Source organism: Pongo pygmaeus, chromosome 15 (genome assembly GCF_028885625.2).
Source record: "Pongo pygmaeus isolate AG05252 chromosome 15, NHGRI_mPonPyg2-v2.0_pri, whole genome shotgun sequence".
Lineage (NCBI taxonomy): Eukaryota > Metazoa > Chordata > Mammalia > Primates > Hominidae > Pongo > Pongo pygmaeus.
This window is the reverse complement of record NC_072388.2, coordinates 69065891-69081531: the sequence shown is the minus strand read 5'-3', so window position 1 is coordinate 69081531 and position 15641 is coordinate 69065891. Positions and strand designations below refer to the sequence as shown.

General features: G+C 43.1%; 1 protein-coding gene across 3 annotated transcripts in view; it reads left to right on the top strand.

Moving 5' to 3' along the window:
• Positions 1–15641, top strand: part of SLC8A3 (solute carrier family 8 member A3) — a 150547-nt gene that overhangs the window by 17455 nt on the left and 117451 nt on the right. For all 3 annotated transcript variants that reach the window (XM_054449292.2, XM_063651743.1, XM_063651742.1), the window contains exon 2: positions 2607–4452. In XM_054449292.2, the coding sequence (XP_054305267.2) occupies positions 2669–4452 (1784 nt within the window). In that variant the 5' untranslated portion in view covers positions 2607–2668. The remainder of the gene's footprint in view (positions 1–2606; positions 4453–15641) is intronic.

The following is a 15641-nucleotide window of genomic DNA, read 5'->3' as shown; positions in this document are numbered from 1 at the left end:
TGTCAAGGTTTTCAGAGGTCAAAGTAAGGAGCCAAGATTCTTTTCTCTCCACATTTCTCTAGGGTGGGTGAGTGTCAAATCTCTGAATGAACGCCTTTGTGCACATCATTGATGACAAGAGCTTTCTTAACCTTTGAAGATGGATGCTGAACATCTTCAACCACTCTATTCCTCCACAGTTATCCTCATAACCTCTTCTCCTCTGAGTGAGGTCAAAGGCACAACAGGTCCCAGCACCTGTTGTGATGCCTCCAGCACCTGGACTAATGGAGAATGTGGGCTTCAGCACTTGGCTGCCACTCTAGGGATTAAACCAAGTAAATCCTCAGCTCTTTGGGAGGGAGGTCTTCATGGGGACAATATGCACCCTGATGTTTTTTGTCCCGAAGAGAATTTCTCTTTGAGCACAGGCTTTGGAAATTTAAAGAGGTCCCACATAGCCTCTAAAATCCAGTCTGGATTTGTCTATGGAATGTATATGTATTTCCAAAGCAAATGGCTACAATTCAGATAAAAAATAAAGAAGGCTGTCGTCCAAGGAAGCTTCGTTGGTGACTACATTTATTCATTCCAAAAACATACAGTTACTGAGAACCTACTAACCATTCAGGATACCATGATAAACAGAAGAGACACAGTCTTTGCTCTTATGTCATTCACTGTTTATTGGATGAGATCTAAAGCATTATTAAGAGTGGGGAGTGCAAAGAAGAAACCCTCATTTCAAAGATGAATGAGAATAATGGCATGTACAAAGGTCCTGGGGTGGACAGTCACTTGGTATAATCCAAGAGTGAACCTGAAGGCTATTGTTGTTGAAATGTAATAAGGGAGAGAGTGATGCGATGAAGCGGGATGAGTGAGAAGGAGTGAGTTCATGCAAGGCTTTGAAGGTCATGGGAAAGAATCTGGTCTTTATATCAAGAGCAAGAGAAGCCTACTAAAGGGCTTCAAATAGGGGAGTGATATGCTTAAGTCTGTTTGTTTGTTTTTTTAAAAAAAAGATTACAGTGGCTATATGAGGAAAGTGGAATTGAGAACTAGCAAGAGTTGGAGTGGTGAGCTCCATTAGGAGGCTACTGAAGTAGATTCATGAGGTAAGGAGTGATGGTGGCCTGGGCTGGGATGATGGTGGTAGAAATGGAGAAAGAGTTGATAGGATTTAGTGATTGGATAAGGGACAGAAGAGAGATGAAGGCTTTCAGACTAACATCTGCTTTCTAACATGAGTAACTGGGTGGCTGAAGATGCTATTTTCTGAGCTGGGAAACAGGAGAAAAAGGAGCAAATATGGAGGATGAAGACTTTGAATCTTTAAGGTGCTGTACAAACACAAATCAGCGTTCCTTTATTACTAAGGGTACCCCACACAGTTGTAGCAGAGTGAGAAAGATCACCTGCCCTTTTTTTTTTTTTTTAAGCTATTCCATGGTATTTTCATTCTCATCCCACCCAAATGAGGCAGTGAGTGGTAAGATGAGTATATAATAGTTTCAATTGCATTTCATCCCATTCTTCAGAGCTCAAGCTCACCTTTTAGTGGTTTGAGGCCAGTAGATGAAGCTGCATATCACCCCCAAAATCTTGTCTCCAGTTTAACAAAACTTGAGAGACATTTGCATGTTTTATTAATAATGATTTTTACCACTTGTTCCTTTCCATGTTTGGGTTTGAAATTTGAGTGGCTGGCGGATGATCATCTTCCTGTTACTGCCTGCTTAAACTGCTCATAAGCAGGTTTTACTGGAGGGCTCAGAGCTACTGTGAACTTGGTCTTGGGCACACCTTACAGGGCCTCTGTTTGGCTATGGAGTGGGTGGCATTCACCATGAATCAACTCTTTTGATTTCCCAAGCTATCTCAGAATTATAGCCTGCCTCCAGAAGTCTTGCATTTGGGGAGGAAGTTTCTTTCCAAGGGAGCTCAGTTTTCAAGGTTTATTGCTCTGTTTAATGGATGAGATCTAAAGCATTATTAAGAGTGGGGAGTGCAAAGAAGAAACCCTCATTTCAAAGATGATTGAGAATAATGGCATGTACAAAGGTCCTGGGGTGGATGGTCACTTGGTATAATCCTGGAGTGAACATGAAGGCCAAGGAAATACATATGCATTAAACAGAGCAAGGTTTTCAATTTTCTGGGGACTAGTCCATGAAAATTCAATTCAATATACTCTCTTGCAAACCTATGTTATCCAAGATTCTCGAGTATAATGACAACAGGGTAAGGAAGTCCGAACACCCCAGAAACAGTATAAATGGGGATGAAGATTCAGGTTATACATGGCCTATTTTAAGTTGCTTCTTGAGAACTCTCACAGGTAATACCTGTTTGGGAGACAGGACTTGAAGGCTATTGCTGCATTTCCATCCCCAGTATTCCCAGCTATTTCAAGCCATTTTTCAACGGAGTCTCCACCAGATGGTTTGGAGGACAGAGCAGCTATTTGTGCCTCCCATTGACATCTATTTTTCCAAGTGAGAGACTGCCCCATATGTTAGTGCAATATGTCACTGGAGGTGAAGCATCAGTTGTATCGATGGGAACCTGCCATTTGCTGTCCCCTTTTTCCTCATGCCTTTTCCTGCCTCTCTGATCTTTTCTAGGTCTCTGGCCTATCAGGAGGACGACTGGTGCTGCAATAGAAGCCAGTGGCTAAGTCTCGTGTATGGCGTGGTTAAGGTTGCAGCCTCTCACCTCTGCCTTCCTCCATTTTGGGCTGGTTACCTTTGTGCTCTTCCTGAATGGTCTTCGAGCAGAGGCTGGTGGCTCAGGCGACGTGCCAAGCACAGGGCAGAACAATGAGTCCTGTTCAGGGTCATCGGACTGCAAGGAGGGTGTCATCCTGCCAATCTGGTACCCGGAGAACCCTTCCCTTGGGGACAAGATTGCCAGGGTCATTGTCTATTTTGTGGCCCTGATATACATGTTCCTTGGGGTGTCCATAATTGCTGACCGCTTCATGGCATCTATTGAAGTCATCACCTCTCAAGAGAGGGAGGTGACAATTAAGAAACCTAATGGAGAAACCAGCACAACCACTATTCGGGTCTGGAATGAAACTGTCTCTAACCTGACCCTTATGGCCCTGGGTTCCTCTGCTCCTGAGATACTCCTCTCTTTAATTGAGGTGTGTGGTCATGGGTTCATTGCTGGTGATCTGGGACCTTCTACCATTGTAGGGAGTGCAGCCTTCAACATGTTCATCATCATTGGCATCTGTGTCTATGTGATCCCAGATGGAGAGACTCGCAAGATCAAGCACCTACGAGTGTTCTTCATCACCGCTGCTTGGAGTATCTTTGCCTACATCTGGCTCTATATGATTCTGGCAGTCTTCTCCCCTGGTGTGGTCCAGGTTTGGGAAGGCCTCCTCACTCTCTTCTTCTTTCCAGTGTGTGTCCTTCTGGCCTGGGTGGCAGATAAACGACTGCTCTTCTACAAATACATGCACAAAAAGTACCGCACAGATAAACACCGAGGAATTATCATAGAGACAGAGGGTGACCACCCTAAGGGCATTGAGATGGATGGGAAAATGATGAATTCCCATTTTCTAGATGGGAACCTGGTGCCCCTGGAAGGGAAGGAAGTGGATGAGTCCCGCAGAGAGATGATCCGGATTCTCAAGGATCTGAAGCAAAAACACCCAGAGAAGGACTTAGATCAGCTGGTGGAGATGGCCAATTACTATGCTCTTTCCCACCAACAGAAGAGCCGCGCCTTCTACCGGATCCAAGCCACTCGTATGATGACTGGTGCAGGCAATATCCTGAAGAAACATGCAGCAGAACAAGCCAAGAAGGCCTCCAGCATGAGCGAGGTGCACACCGATGAGCCTGAGGACTTTATTTCCAAGGTCTTCTTTGACCCATGTTCTTACCAGTGCCTGGAGAACTGTGGGGCTGTACTCCTGACAGTGGTGAGGAAAGGGGGAGACATGTCAAAGACCATGTATGTGGACTACAAAACAGAGGATGGTTCTGCCAATGCAGGGGCTGACTATGAGTTCACAGAGGGCACGGTGGTTCTGAAGCCAGGAGAGACCCAGAAGGAGTTCTCTGTGGGCATTATTGATGATGACATTTTTGAGGAAGATGAACACTTCTTTGTAAGGTTGAACAATGTCCGCATAGAGGAGGAGCAGCCAGAAGAGGGGATGCCTCCAGCAATATTCAACAGTCTTCCCTTGCCTCGGGCTGTCCTAGCCTCCCCTTTTGTGGCCACAGTTACCATCTTGGATGATGACCATGCAGGCATCTTCACTTTTGAATGTGATACTATTCATGTCAGTGAGAGTATTGGTGTTATGGAGGTCAAGGTTCTGCGGACATCAGGTGCCCGGGGTACAGTCATCGTCCCCTTTAGGACAGTAGAAGGGACAGCCAAGGGTGGTGGTGAGGACTTTGAAGACACATATGGGGAGTTGGAATTCAAGAATGATGAAACTGTGTAAGTAACCTTCCTGTATTCTGCCCCTCCCCGACCCCATCTTTTGCCATCTCTTTCTGTCCTTCTGTACTGCACTTTACAACATTTCCTTGTGTTTGTGTTAATGTCAAACTTTGGTTCCATCACAGGTACGCAGGATCAGCAGACACCACTGGACAGGTTCTGCTTCCAAACTCTTCTTCAGTTTTCTCACTTTAAATTGTTTCTGGGCAAGGAATCCTGTGACAAGAGCTAAGGACACAAAACATTTTGTTCTCTGAAACACAAAATGATGGCTGGTGGAGCTGTGGGATGACAGAAGTTTTGTGATATCAGATTTTGGAGAATTCTTGTGACTAAGAAGGACTAGAGAACTGCTTGGGCCTCTTCTTCCTCCCTTCCTCATATGAAGGGTGTCTATGAGCTTTGAAACCAATCATTTCCATTCTGGGCAGCAATAGCCCAATCAGAACATTCTCAAGAAAACAAGTGGCATTGGCTTTGTTCCCTGGTACTATATTGCCAGTCTCACTGTATAATCAGATTCCAGGCACATCTTCTTTAATTTGGAAATTGAAAAATTGATAGAAATTTGGCAATCTTTTTAAATGACCATAGACTATTTAATGGTGTGAGGCTTGCCCAGCCTAGTTGAATTGAGTCAGTATGGTTTGGATACTGGAAAGTATCTTGGAGAAGCAGAGCTCCCAGGGCAGTGGCTACTTGTCTTTAGTCACAAGTCTAAGCTCCAAAATCTGGTGAAGCAGTGAAGAAGAAACATCCTAGGAATTGTGGGAGGAAATACATCTTCTGTGTGGTCATCTCTTTTCACAGTCTAGGACTCTCCTGAAATACCTCTTCTTGGGTTACTGCCCTATTCAGCCCTTCAGAAACTGTGGGTATTACACTTCTGTCACCTCTATTACCCTAAGGCCTCTGCCCATTGAAACCTCTTGCAAATTGGATATTCTGTCCTTTTTCCAGTTGGATAGTTTTAAAAGGGAAAGCAGAATGACTTTCCTCAGGATTTGTAGCTTATGAGAAAGTAGACTTTCTTGGGTGGCCTAGAAGGGTGGAGATGAGAAACGGGAACTTCCTCTGAATGACTGAACATATCCACAAATAATAAGCAGTGGCAGGAGATGGTGTGAAGAGTAAAAGGAGCATATAGGAAGTTGTGTGTGGGGGGTGTCTAATGTTTCGAGGACCTGCTAATTATATCTTCAGTGGAAATGAAGCCATACAACCTCTAGAAGAGGTGGAGGAAGGAACTCATGGAAAAGTGGGGAGCCACAGAAGCTAGGGAGAGGTGTCCTAGGAGTGCTTCTGCCCAGGTCCAGCCATGAGACAGAGCTCAAAAAGAGCTGGGCACTGCTAGTGACAGAACTGAGTGACCCGGGGGATCCTGCATCTGTTCTTACTCAATCCCTTCCTAATAATGTGACTTGGGGCAGGTCATTTATTGGTTCTGGAACTAACCTTTCTCATATGCAAACTGGGAATAACAATACTTTCCTTGCCTGGAGGCAAGGTCAGTCCTTTTTGCAGTTCCTTCCAGCTCTAAGATTTTCTGAACCATAGACATAAGCACTCAGTGTAGGTCATATTTGCACTCGCCAAAAATGGATCAGGGGATATTGTCTCCTGAAGGGAAATGGCCATTGACAAATTGATTTATTAGAGCTCTGTTTAGTCATTTTGCTGGGAAGGATAATCATTTCTTAATGTAAGTAGAACCCTGTGCCTTCCGGAGAATACTATCCATTTATATGTACTCTGGGGAGAGTGTTTATACATACAAATGAAAGACAGGGCTTCACTGGGAAAACACACTCTATGGAATTTCACATGATTATGACGATGTCAGTGTGGAAAAAGATATGGTAAGGCATTAAATGATATTAAGACCACAAAATTTGCCATAATTTCACAGACTTGTGGTTCTTCTGATTCAGAACCCTTTCTACCCATGGCACGGATAGGTAGGTTTTCAGAGATCAGAGGCTTAGTTCATTCTATTAATTTCCTCATTCTATTAATAATCAATTATGTACCTAGGGTCTCTGAATATGACCAAACCTTCCTCAAACTCATTTGCATTTTCAGTTTGTATAATATCTTGGTGCAAATGAGCCTCGCAAATTATCACTTCTGGGTGATACTCGTTCTAAAGGTATGTCAACCTCCAAAAGTTTGAGATTCTGGTCTAGATATTCTAGGGTTTGGTGAACAAATCTATGTTCCCATCCATCCCTTTTCATTTATTTTTTAGACTTCATTCATTGCAGAATAATGAGTCCAAAACCTGCTCATCTGTTGTCACGTGGCATCCCTATTCTTGATATTTTAAATTGCAATTTTATGACTAGAGGCAGTATTATGGAGCAGAAAAATCGTGGGTTCTAAGTACTCTGGGTTAGGATTCTGGCTCCACTACTGATTTAACAATGTAGTTTGGGGAAATTTTATTAACCTATGAAATTATTTCCTCATTGGCAAAATGGGGATAATAATTTCTCTCTTGCAGGGCCATTATGATGATTCAAGGTATTGTATGCAGTGTACCTGGTATATGGTATATGCTCAGGAAACAAGACTCTTCGTAGTAATATTGATGAATTAACAATATTCTTCAGAAGACACTGTGGAGTTGTTTAGGTTGCTTGGCTCTTTGTGTGACCCTAAGTAATGTGCATGCCAGTTTGGGGTTACTATGAAGAGTACTTACCTAAACTCATAAAATATTAGAGCTAGAAAGGACCTTAGAATATCTTCTGCAGTCATGCTTCTTAAATTTTAATGTGTTGCTCAATCATCCAGGGATCTCACTGAAGGGCAGATTAGGATCCAGGAGGTCTAGGGGAGGGATTGAGATTCCACATTTCTAACAAGCTCTGGATGCTGCTGGCCCCAGCTTAGAGGTGAAAGGTTCTAAAGCTCTTGACCAAATCAGGAGACCCAGCAAAGAAGTGGTTTTTCAAACGCTTAATTGAATAATGATTGTTTGCTCTTTAATTCCAACTTTCGACTCCAACTTAGCAAGAACCAGAGGCTGTGCTAATTGCCATACCAGTCTGGAAACCGAAATGGATACCTTCAGGGTACTTGGACAAAGTTGGAACATCTGCTTTCTAATCTCTCCCTCTTTGTGTAGCTTTATTTGCCTACCAAGCCTGGTAGTATTGAAAATCTGCCCTCACTATACTCCCCTAAATATAATCAAGTTGAGGCCAGGCCTGTGCTCTATCAATAATATAGGATCCACGAATTCACATGTTTGGTTTTATGCTTTACTTCTTCAAAGGTGCTTTTAGCAGCATGGAAGAATGGAAAAGCACAAGCTTTGGAATATGAAAGCAGATGTGAATCCATCACTCACCAGTAACTTTTAACAAGTCACATCACTTTTCTGAGTGCCAGGTTTTTGTTGGACAACAGAAATAATATTCTCTATCCTTCAAGGGAATACTAAATATAAATATGAAAAAAATGCACAGTGCCTTCTCATAGATGGTGCTCAGTCATTCAACAAACATTTGTTAAATATTTGCTATGTACTAGCTACATCACTAGGCACTGGGGTTAAATAAGTGAATAAGACAAGCTGACATTTCAGCTCTCAAGGATCTTACTGTCAAGTGGAGAGGATCAAAGGGTACAGACAAATTAAGGAATGTGGGAGAAGTGGTATGGCTGAGATGGATTGAATAAAGGAGCAATGAGAGCTCCCTGCAATGTGTGTGGTACCACTGAAGCTTCTAAATTAACCTTCATTAAGGACGTAGTAGTGACAGAGGTGAAGTGGGGATAGGTACATGATTAATTTACATCCATATTACAATGAACCCTTAACATTTAAGAGGGATATTATTGACGTCTTCATGATCCAGAAGAATCCTCACCTTTGCAACCATCACTATAGTCACTTCTTGAGAATTATGGCCTTTAAGACTGTAGCATGCAACGACAAAACCTCACAGAGGTATGGGTTCTGCCCGCACACTAATTTCACTCATTAAACAAGTGACTGGCTCCTATATCCCAGGCTCTCAGCACGCCTTTGCAAAATAACAGATTATTGCCGCTCTTGGACCTTTGATGTCTCTGGGAATAGTCAAAGCCACAGATGTCAAATATGTAAATACCAAGATCTATTATAATTAAATAGCACAGGCCCCCTTCACAGAAAAAGAGCATGTTGGCTGTGCTGCACATTCTCCAACCAAATCAGAATGTTAAAGCTTGAAGGTATCTGACCTCCCGTTTTTTAAATTATGAAGATGAAATTCAGAAAGGGAAGGTAACTTATCCAAGATCACATAACTAGCTATGATAGAAAGTTAGAGTTGGAAAGGATGTTAGAAAGTGAGGGTTTGAAAGGACTTTAGAAGCTGCCTATTTGATGTTCTCTCTGCCCTTTCCCATCTTAGGCTTCTCCATTTTACTTTTATCCATCAATAAAATGTTAACTTCGAAAAGACTATGGCAATTCTTGGGTAAAAGATGCTCTGGAAGTGCGAGTCCGGGAGTATTATGTGACTAATGTCTTAACTAAGAATAATAATACATTATGGACTATTTTTAATCTCTTGGTTCACCTTGAACTGTTCAGGAAGGAAAATAGTGAGCCCACGGAAATTTTTTAAAAAGTCTTTCTCTATCTGAATTGAGGAAAGGTGACATGCATAGTTGGAACATCTTTTAGGCAGTGCTGGTGAACTTCAGGCTAGGCCTTGTTCCATGAAATAATAAAAATTTTCAAAATAGTGTAGAACATTCCCTTCCAGGGATGCTTTCTCTGTAATGTTTTAACCCCAAGAAATCTTTCTGTAAAAATCTATAAAAATCTGGAGTGTTCCAGGATACAATTTGCACATTCTCCAATTTAACTAAAACACAATCGATTTTTTGTTTTCTTTTACTTGGGCTTAGCAAGGTTTAAGATAGTCTCTTTCTGGCCACAGAGGGAGATGATTTGCCTCTAGAATACCCTTTCTGTGCTTGAGAGAGTCACAGGCTGCAAGCTCATGGAGGATGAAAGTCAAGTAGAGGTGGTGACATCTCTCCCTTGGCCAACATCCCTCTCTTTCTCTTTCCTTCTGCCTTCAGTGGCAGTAGTAAAAGCCCTCCTTCTCTTTAGGTAGACAGTCAGTCACTACAACTGTGGCTACCTGAAACCCTCAGTGGAGCTATGTACTTGGCACAGATTTGTCTTGAAGAGGGGACTCCATTTCTGAGCCAGTTGTTGAATGGAGATACTTAGCAGTACAGTGAGGCGTTTCCAGTAGGATTGTTCAACCACAATTGCCCACTTTCCAGGCCCAAAGGAATAACTGAAGGCTATGTAGACTTTCTTTTTTTTTTTTTTGAGTTGGAGTCTCGCTCTGTCGCCCAGGCTGGAGTGCAGTGGCGCATCTCAGCTCACTGCAAGCTCCGCCTCCCGGGTTCACGCCATTCTCCTGCCTCAGCCTCCCCAGTAGCTAGGCCTACAGGCACCCACCACCACGCCCGACTAGTGTGTGTATACATATATACTTTTTTTTTTTTTTTTTTTTTTAGTAGAAACGGGGTTTCACCATGTTAGCCAGTATGGTCTCAATCTCCTGACCTCGTGATCCACCTGCCTCGGCCTCCCAAAGTGCTGGGATTGCAGGCGTGAGCCACCGTGCCCAGCCATGCTATGTAGACTTTTTAGCAGAAGCTTTAGCTATTGTGTCCCGAAGGGCCCCAGGTCTTGATTAAATGTCTTTTTTTTTTTTTTTTTGGTCTCTTTTCTTCTTAATTACTGAGACTGTCAAAGAATATGTCAAAGCATGACATATTCCAACTCCAGGATCCATAAAACACCCCAAGTTCTGTGGAGACCCTATCACATCTGCAAAACTCTCCAGGAAGTCCAGAGCCCTCCTAGTTAATTTGTTTTAGGGACTAGGCATGCGGTATCCCCTGACAACACTGGATCAGCAATTCTCCTTCTACCTAAGTCAGTCCCACACCATGTGCAGCAGAGTATCCAGTGCCCCTGCCCTGGTCTGCTCACATTGGTTTGCTCTCCAGAATAATAATTCCTCAATATCCACAAGAGATTGATTCCAGAGCTACTCCGAGGATACAAAAATCCTCAGATGCTCAAGTACCTGGTATAAAATGGCACAGTATTTGGCATATGACCTAGGCATATTCTCTCCCATATACTTTATTTATTTATTTATTTATTTTGAGACAGAATCTCATTCTGTCACCCAGGCTGTCACTCGCTTATTGCAACCTCTGCCTCCCAGGTTCAAGCAATTCTCCTGCCTCAGCCTCCCAAGTAGCTAGGACTACAGACGCATGCCACCATGCCTGGCTATTTTTTGTATTTTTAGTAGAGTCAGGGTTTCACCATGTTGGCCAGGCTGGTCTCAAACACCTGACCTCAAGTGATCCGCCCACCTTGGCCTCCCAAAAAGCTGGGATTACAGGTGTGAGCTACCACGTCCAGCCCCCCATATACTTTAAATCATCTCTAGATTTCTTATAATACCTAATACAATGTAAACGTTATATAGTTGTTTTAATGTATTGCTTTTTTTATTTGTATTGTTTTTTATTGCTGTATTATCCTTTTTTATATTTTATTTTTTCAAATATTTTCTACCCATGGCACCCACAGTTGGTTGGTGGAACCTGCGGTTGGTGGAGCTCATGGATGTGAAGGTCTGATAGTATGAGAAAACTCAGAGGTGCAGAGCTGGAGAGCCCATCAGGGAGAATGTCAGTGTGGGTTAAAAAAGACACACTGTGGGTGGAGATGATCACGTGAATGGCCACTTCAAAAATGAATGGGTCTCATCCTCAAAGCAGGCTCTGCTGGGCACTGCTTGGGAAGGTTCTAATTGGAGCTTCAGGCAACAATAATAAGGGGATGCAGGTGGGGATCCTGCCATGGGCATAGCTTACTTTCTCTGGACTCTTCTGGGTCTTAAGGCCAGTTTCCTCATCCACTCAAAAGAATGACAGCAAGGTGAGCAAAGCAAGGCAGGTAAAAGGGGAGGACTCTTTCTGGCTGTCCAACTTTTCGTCAACTTCCCAAAGGTTTTTGGATGGGACATGAGCACTCATTCCTTCTCCACCCTTTAGCTAGGCCCTGTCAACTCCAGGAGGAAGGTAGAAGAGGTCAGAGCTGTGGTCTTTCGCTTATTCAAGATGTTTCCTTAGTGTTTTGTGTTTGGGTTTTTTTTTTTTTTTTTTTTGACAGTCTTGCTCTGTTGCCCAGGCTGGAGTGAAGTGAAGTGGCGTAATCTGGGCTCACTGCAACCGCTGCTTTTGAGTTCAAGCGATTCTCATGCCTCAGCCTCCTGCATAGCTGGGACTACAGGCATATGCTACCACGCCTGGCTAATTTTTGTATTTTTAGTAGAGACGGGGTTTTGCCATGTTGGCCGGGCTGATCTCAAACTCCTGACTTCAGGTGATCCAGCCACCTTGGCTTCCCAAAGTGCTGGGATTACAGGTATGAACCACCGCACCTGGCCCCTTATTGTTGGTTTTTTAAAAGAGAAACTAAGCTGTGCTTCCAGAACCCAGTTTGAAAGTTTGAAGACCTGGCATAGAGCCAATGACATATAATTGTTAGTTGAAGAAAGAGAGCTCCTTGATCTGCAAATAGAGCACAGCCCCATATTTAAATTCTGCACATTCTAGAAGCATTTTGCAAGAATCAAATGCTTTGAGGATTTTGCTAAATAACCATGGAGGAAAGCACTAGACAAATATTTTCAGATGGCATGAGAGTTGTCATTCATAGGAATTATATTTCCACTCCTACCACTTACTGGGGACCCAAGTAAGAAATTACTTGGATAAGCAGAGGAGAATTTAAAGTTGAATGTGGTGGAACTTATTATGGAAAAAATGTGTTTTTCTGAAAACTGGATATGTGTGTATATTTAAGTTCAGCTGTCATTTTGGAACCATCCTTACTCTTCCTAGCTAAGAATTAGCATGCATAGGTGCAACTTGACTAACCCTGCCTGGACCCAATTCAGTTACCTTTTGGTGGGTAGGGTTCATGAAGAAGCAGTTATTTGCAGAGTGTATAGAAACCACTCTATTGTAGGTTCTTTAGTTGGTACTTTCAAAATAAGTGACATCCAAATAGTAACTTAATATTCCGAATATGGCTGCAAAACAAATTTTCGATTATGGATGACTGCTACTGCCATCTCTCCATACCAGTCCATCTTCTGCCAGGCTGTTTGGTCTCGATTTGTCAACCTTTTAGATTTCTCCCCATGTATTCCACATGACCTTCCCCAACCCCACTTCCATCTCCAAACGTCTTTCTGAGTTGTGGGGATGCAGATGTATTCTGCCACCATCACAAGTGCTAACCGAGCCCTGGCTGCAGGTCTTCATTGATGTTCACATTATTTCCATTCTTACACCCTACTTCATGTTTGTACACTATTTTCTTACATTTGCTGTCTCTTCTAAACATTCTTTGCTGCATCCACTTTTTCTCTAGTTGTGCTCTAGGTGCTGCAGAGCCTAATGCTGGGTTTCCTTTCATTCCTCCTTGCACTCAGCACCTCCCTTCTCAATTCCTTTTGCCATGTCTCGTCTTTAAATCTTAACCTACTCCAGATAGTCTTTTCCTTCACACTATTGGCATCTGTACTTGGGTTGCTTTCAGTCTGTTCTCTGATCTATGATTTCTTTGCGTGATCAAGAAGGTGCTGTGAAAGGATCCCTTAAGAAAGCCTGTCATTTGGCCAGAACAAACTAGCTTCATGACAGCACCAGGAAGACTGATATCTCCCAGGAAACAAACCACTCATGGTGGTGCTCTTTTTGCCTTCACTATGAAGTGTTTGTCTGCCTGTATGTGAAGACGAGAGGGTTTAATTGTAAGGATGCAGCACAGACTGGGACTGGTATCAGAAAGCCATCGGGGACCGAGGTAGCTCTAGGGACTGCTTTCTCTCTCCAGCGCTCTCCCTCCTGGGTGACATGCTTTCTGTCTCCTGGCATCTCTGCTTCTCTCTGTGGGCTTCTTCTTTATTATTTGCAGCTTGCAATGGTACCCCAAAGTCATAGCTCCTGGCTCCTCTCTGCATATGTGCTTTCTGTTCCTACCCACAAAGCTCTTTCTATTCTTCTAGTTTAAATTTTCAAGAGAAGAAATCCGATTGTTTTTTTTTTAACCTGGTCATGTCAAAGACCACTGACCACATATGAGTTGGTTGCCCTGTGTCAAGTGCCCCCTTCTCCCACCCTCTTCCCCTCCCCTATCTAGTCTGTCATAACTGAATGATGGAGTGGGAAATTGAAGTTGCCATGGGAATTCCATGATAAGCTATCTAAACAGTTTTATCTATAAGTGGTAGACAGTGTCACTTAGAAGGGAGTCCCAGGTGAGCCAGGCACCTATCAACTCCAAACTGGTGCATGTTCTAAGATCTGCAACACCCCAGAGAGAGCACTGATTTTGTAGTGGCCTGTATTGGGGCAGTAGGCTGGAGAATGGGAGAAATAGCCACTTCAGAAGCCCCCAGCCCAAATGCATCAAGCTCACTATAGACTCTGCAGCCAAGATTCAACTGGCTTCTGCTCAGATCAACAGAAAACATTCTTAGTGAATGATGCTTGCGGCACATATCTCAAGGCTACCAGGGTCATTTCTCCCCATTTACTTTTTTTCTGATCTGTCCTCTCCAGGACACTAGCGTCAGAAGATAATCTTCCGTCGTTTTCAGGTACACTATTTGGGTACTGAGTCACTTTCAAAGCCTCTTTCTGGGTTTGGATTTCCAGAGCAGCCTGTGCTGTAAAGCAAGACAGAAAGCTTCCCTGCCACTCATGCCTGCCAGGGATAGAATGACAGCACTCCTGAGGCTCTCCCTGCCCACCCCTCCCCTGCTGGACAGCTGATCTGCTGGACTCAGCCAGAGCCAGCAGGCACCACCTCTTTATCCTAGGAGCTGCAAACTTGATGCCTTTCCAGGAAATCCCCAGAAGCTGGAGCATCCTCATCTACATGTGGCACAGTGTATGGCTGTGTTGGGTGCTCATGTCCCATTGCATAGGACTGGGGTGGAAAATAGGGTCCCTCCTTTTGTGGCAGCTCCAGTCAATGAGTAGTGGCCATCCAGGGGGCCATCTTGGAAAGGACTTGTGAGGCTGTATCTGGGCTCAGTTGTAGATGTGAGAAGAAAAGGCAAATATCTGCCAATCCTGGTCCTGGGACTCGAGATAGAAAGAACTGCATGGAGTGAAGAGACTAGGAATCTCCATTTCACTGAGATGCATAAGAGTGAAATTATTGTCACTATTTCTTCAACACTGGGCCGATCCTAATGAGAAAACCCTTTTTGAGTCTCTCTTTTCTTTATCATACATACAACGCAAAAGCTTTTTCTGTTCCCTGGATGAACCCACAGGGGCAGAAATTCTTGTTGGACACATGAAGCAGATAATTTCTTTATCAGACTAGAATCTTCCAGAAGCGCTGCTAACCTAGTGAGTTTTATACTCTAGACAGGGGGTTCTCAAGCCAGCTCCCCACCGCAGGCCTTTTTCATGGTCTGCCCCTCCCTGTAGAACCTATGTTTTAGGTTATTAGCTGATAATTGGATTTCTATTTTTTTCTCATAAAATACAGCAAAAGATAGCTGGTGATATTATGATGAGTTAATGTAATTATAGCCAAAGCAGAGAGAAACAACATTTTAATTAACCTGTGTGGACTGCTGGAAGAATATAAACTTTCTATTTCAGGGGTTGAGTAGAGAGAGAAATGAACACAGCCAAGGGCCGACTGTCAGAGGACATTTAACTGATGTAAAATGCTTTGAAAATATCGGGCACTCATTGTTTAAAGTTGTTTTTGATGATGGTAACTCCGTAAGGGGATCAGAACATGCTGGAAAGAATGGGCACAGCTTTGGTTACCTGGGCCTTACCACTGTTATTCAGGCCTCTGAGAAATCTTACTATTGTTGTTGTTATGTTTCTTACATAATAAAACTTCTAATATTTGTATGAAAACATAGAATTCCACTTTTAAAGATGTAAGGATTTTGTCATACTATTAGGGTTACTATGATCACTTGATTCCGAGTCTAAGAAGTATTAAGTAATTTACCCGAGAACACAGAGTTTTAAGGGTAAGTATCAAAACCTTGATCTTCTAACACCACATATTCTCACTCATATGTGGGAGCTAA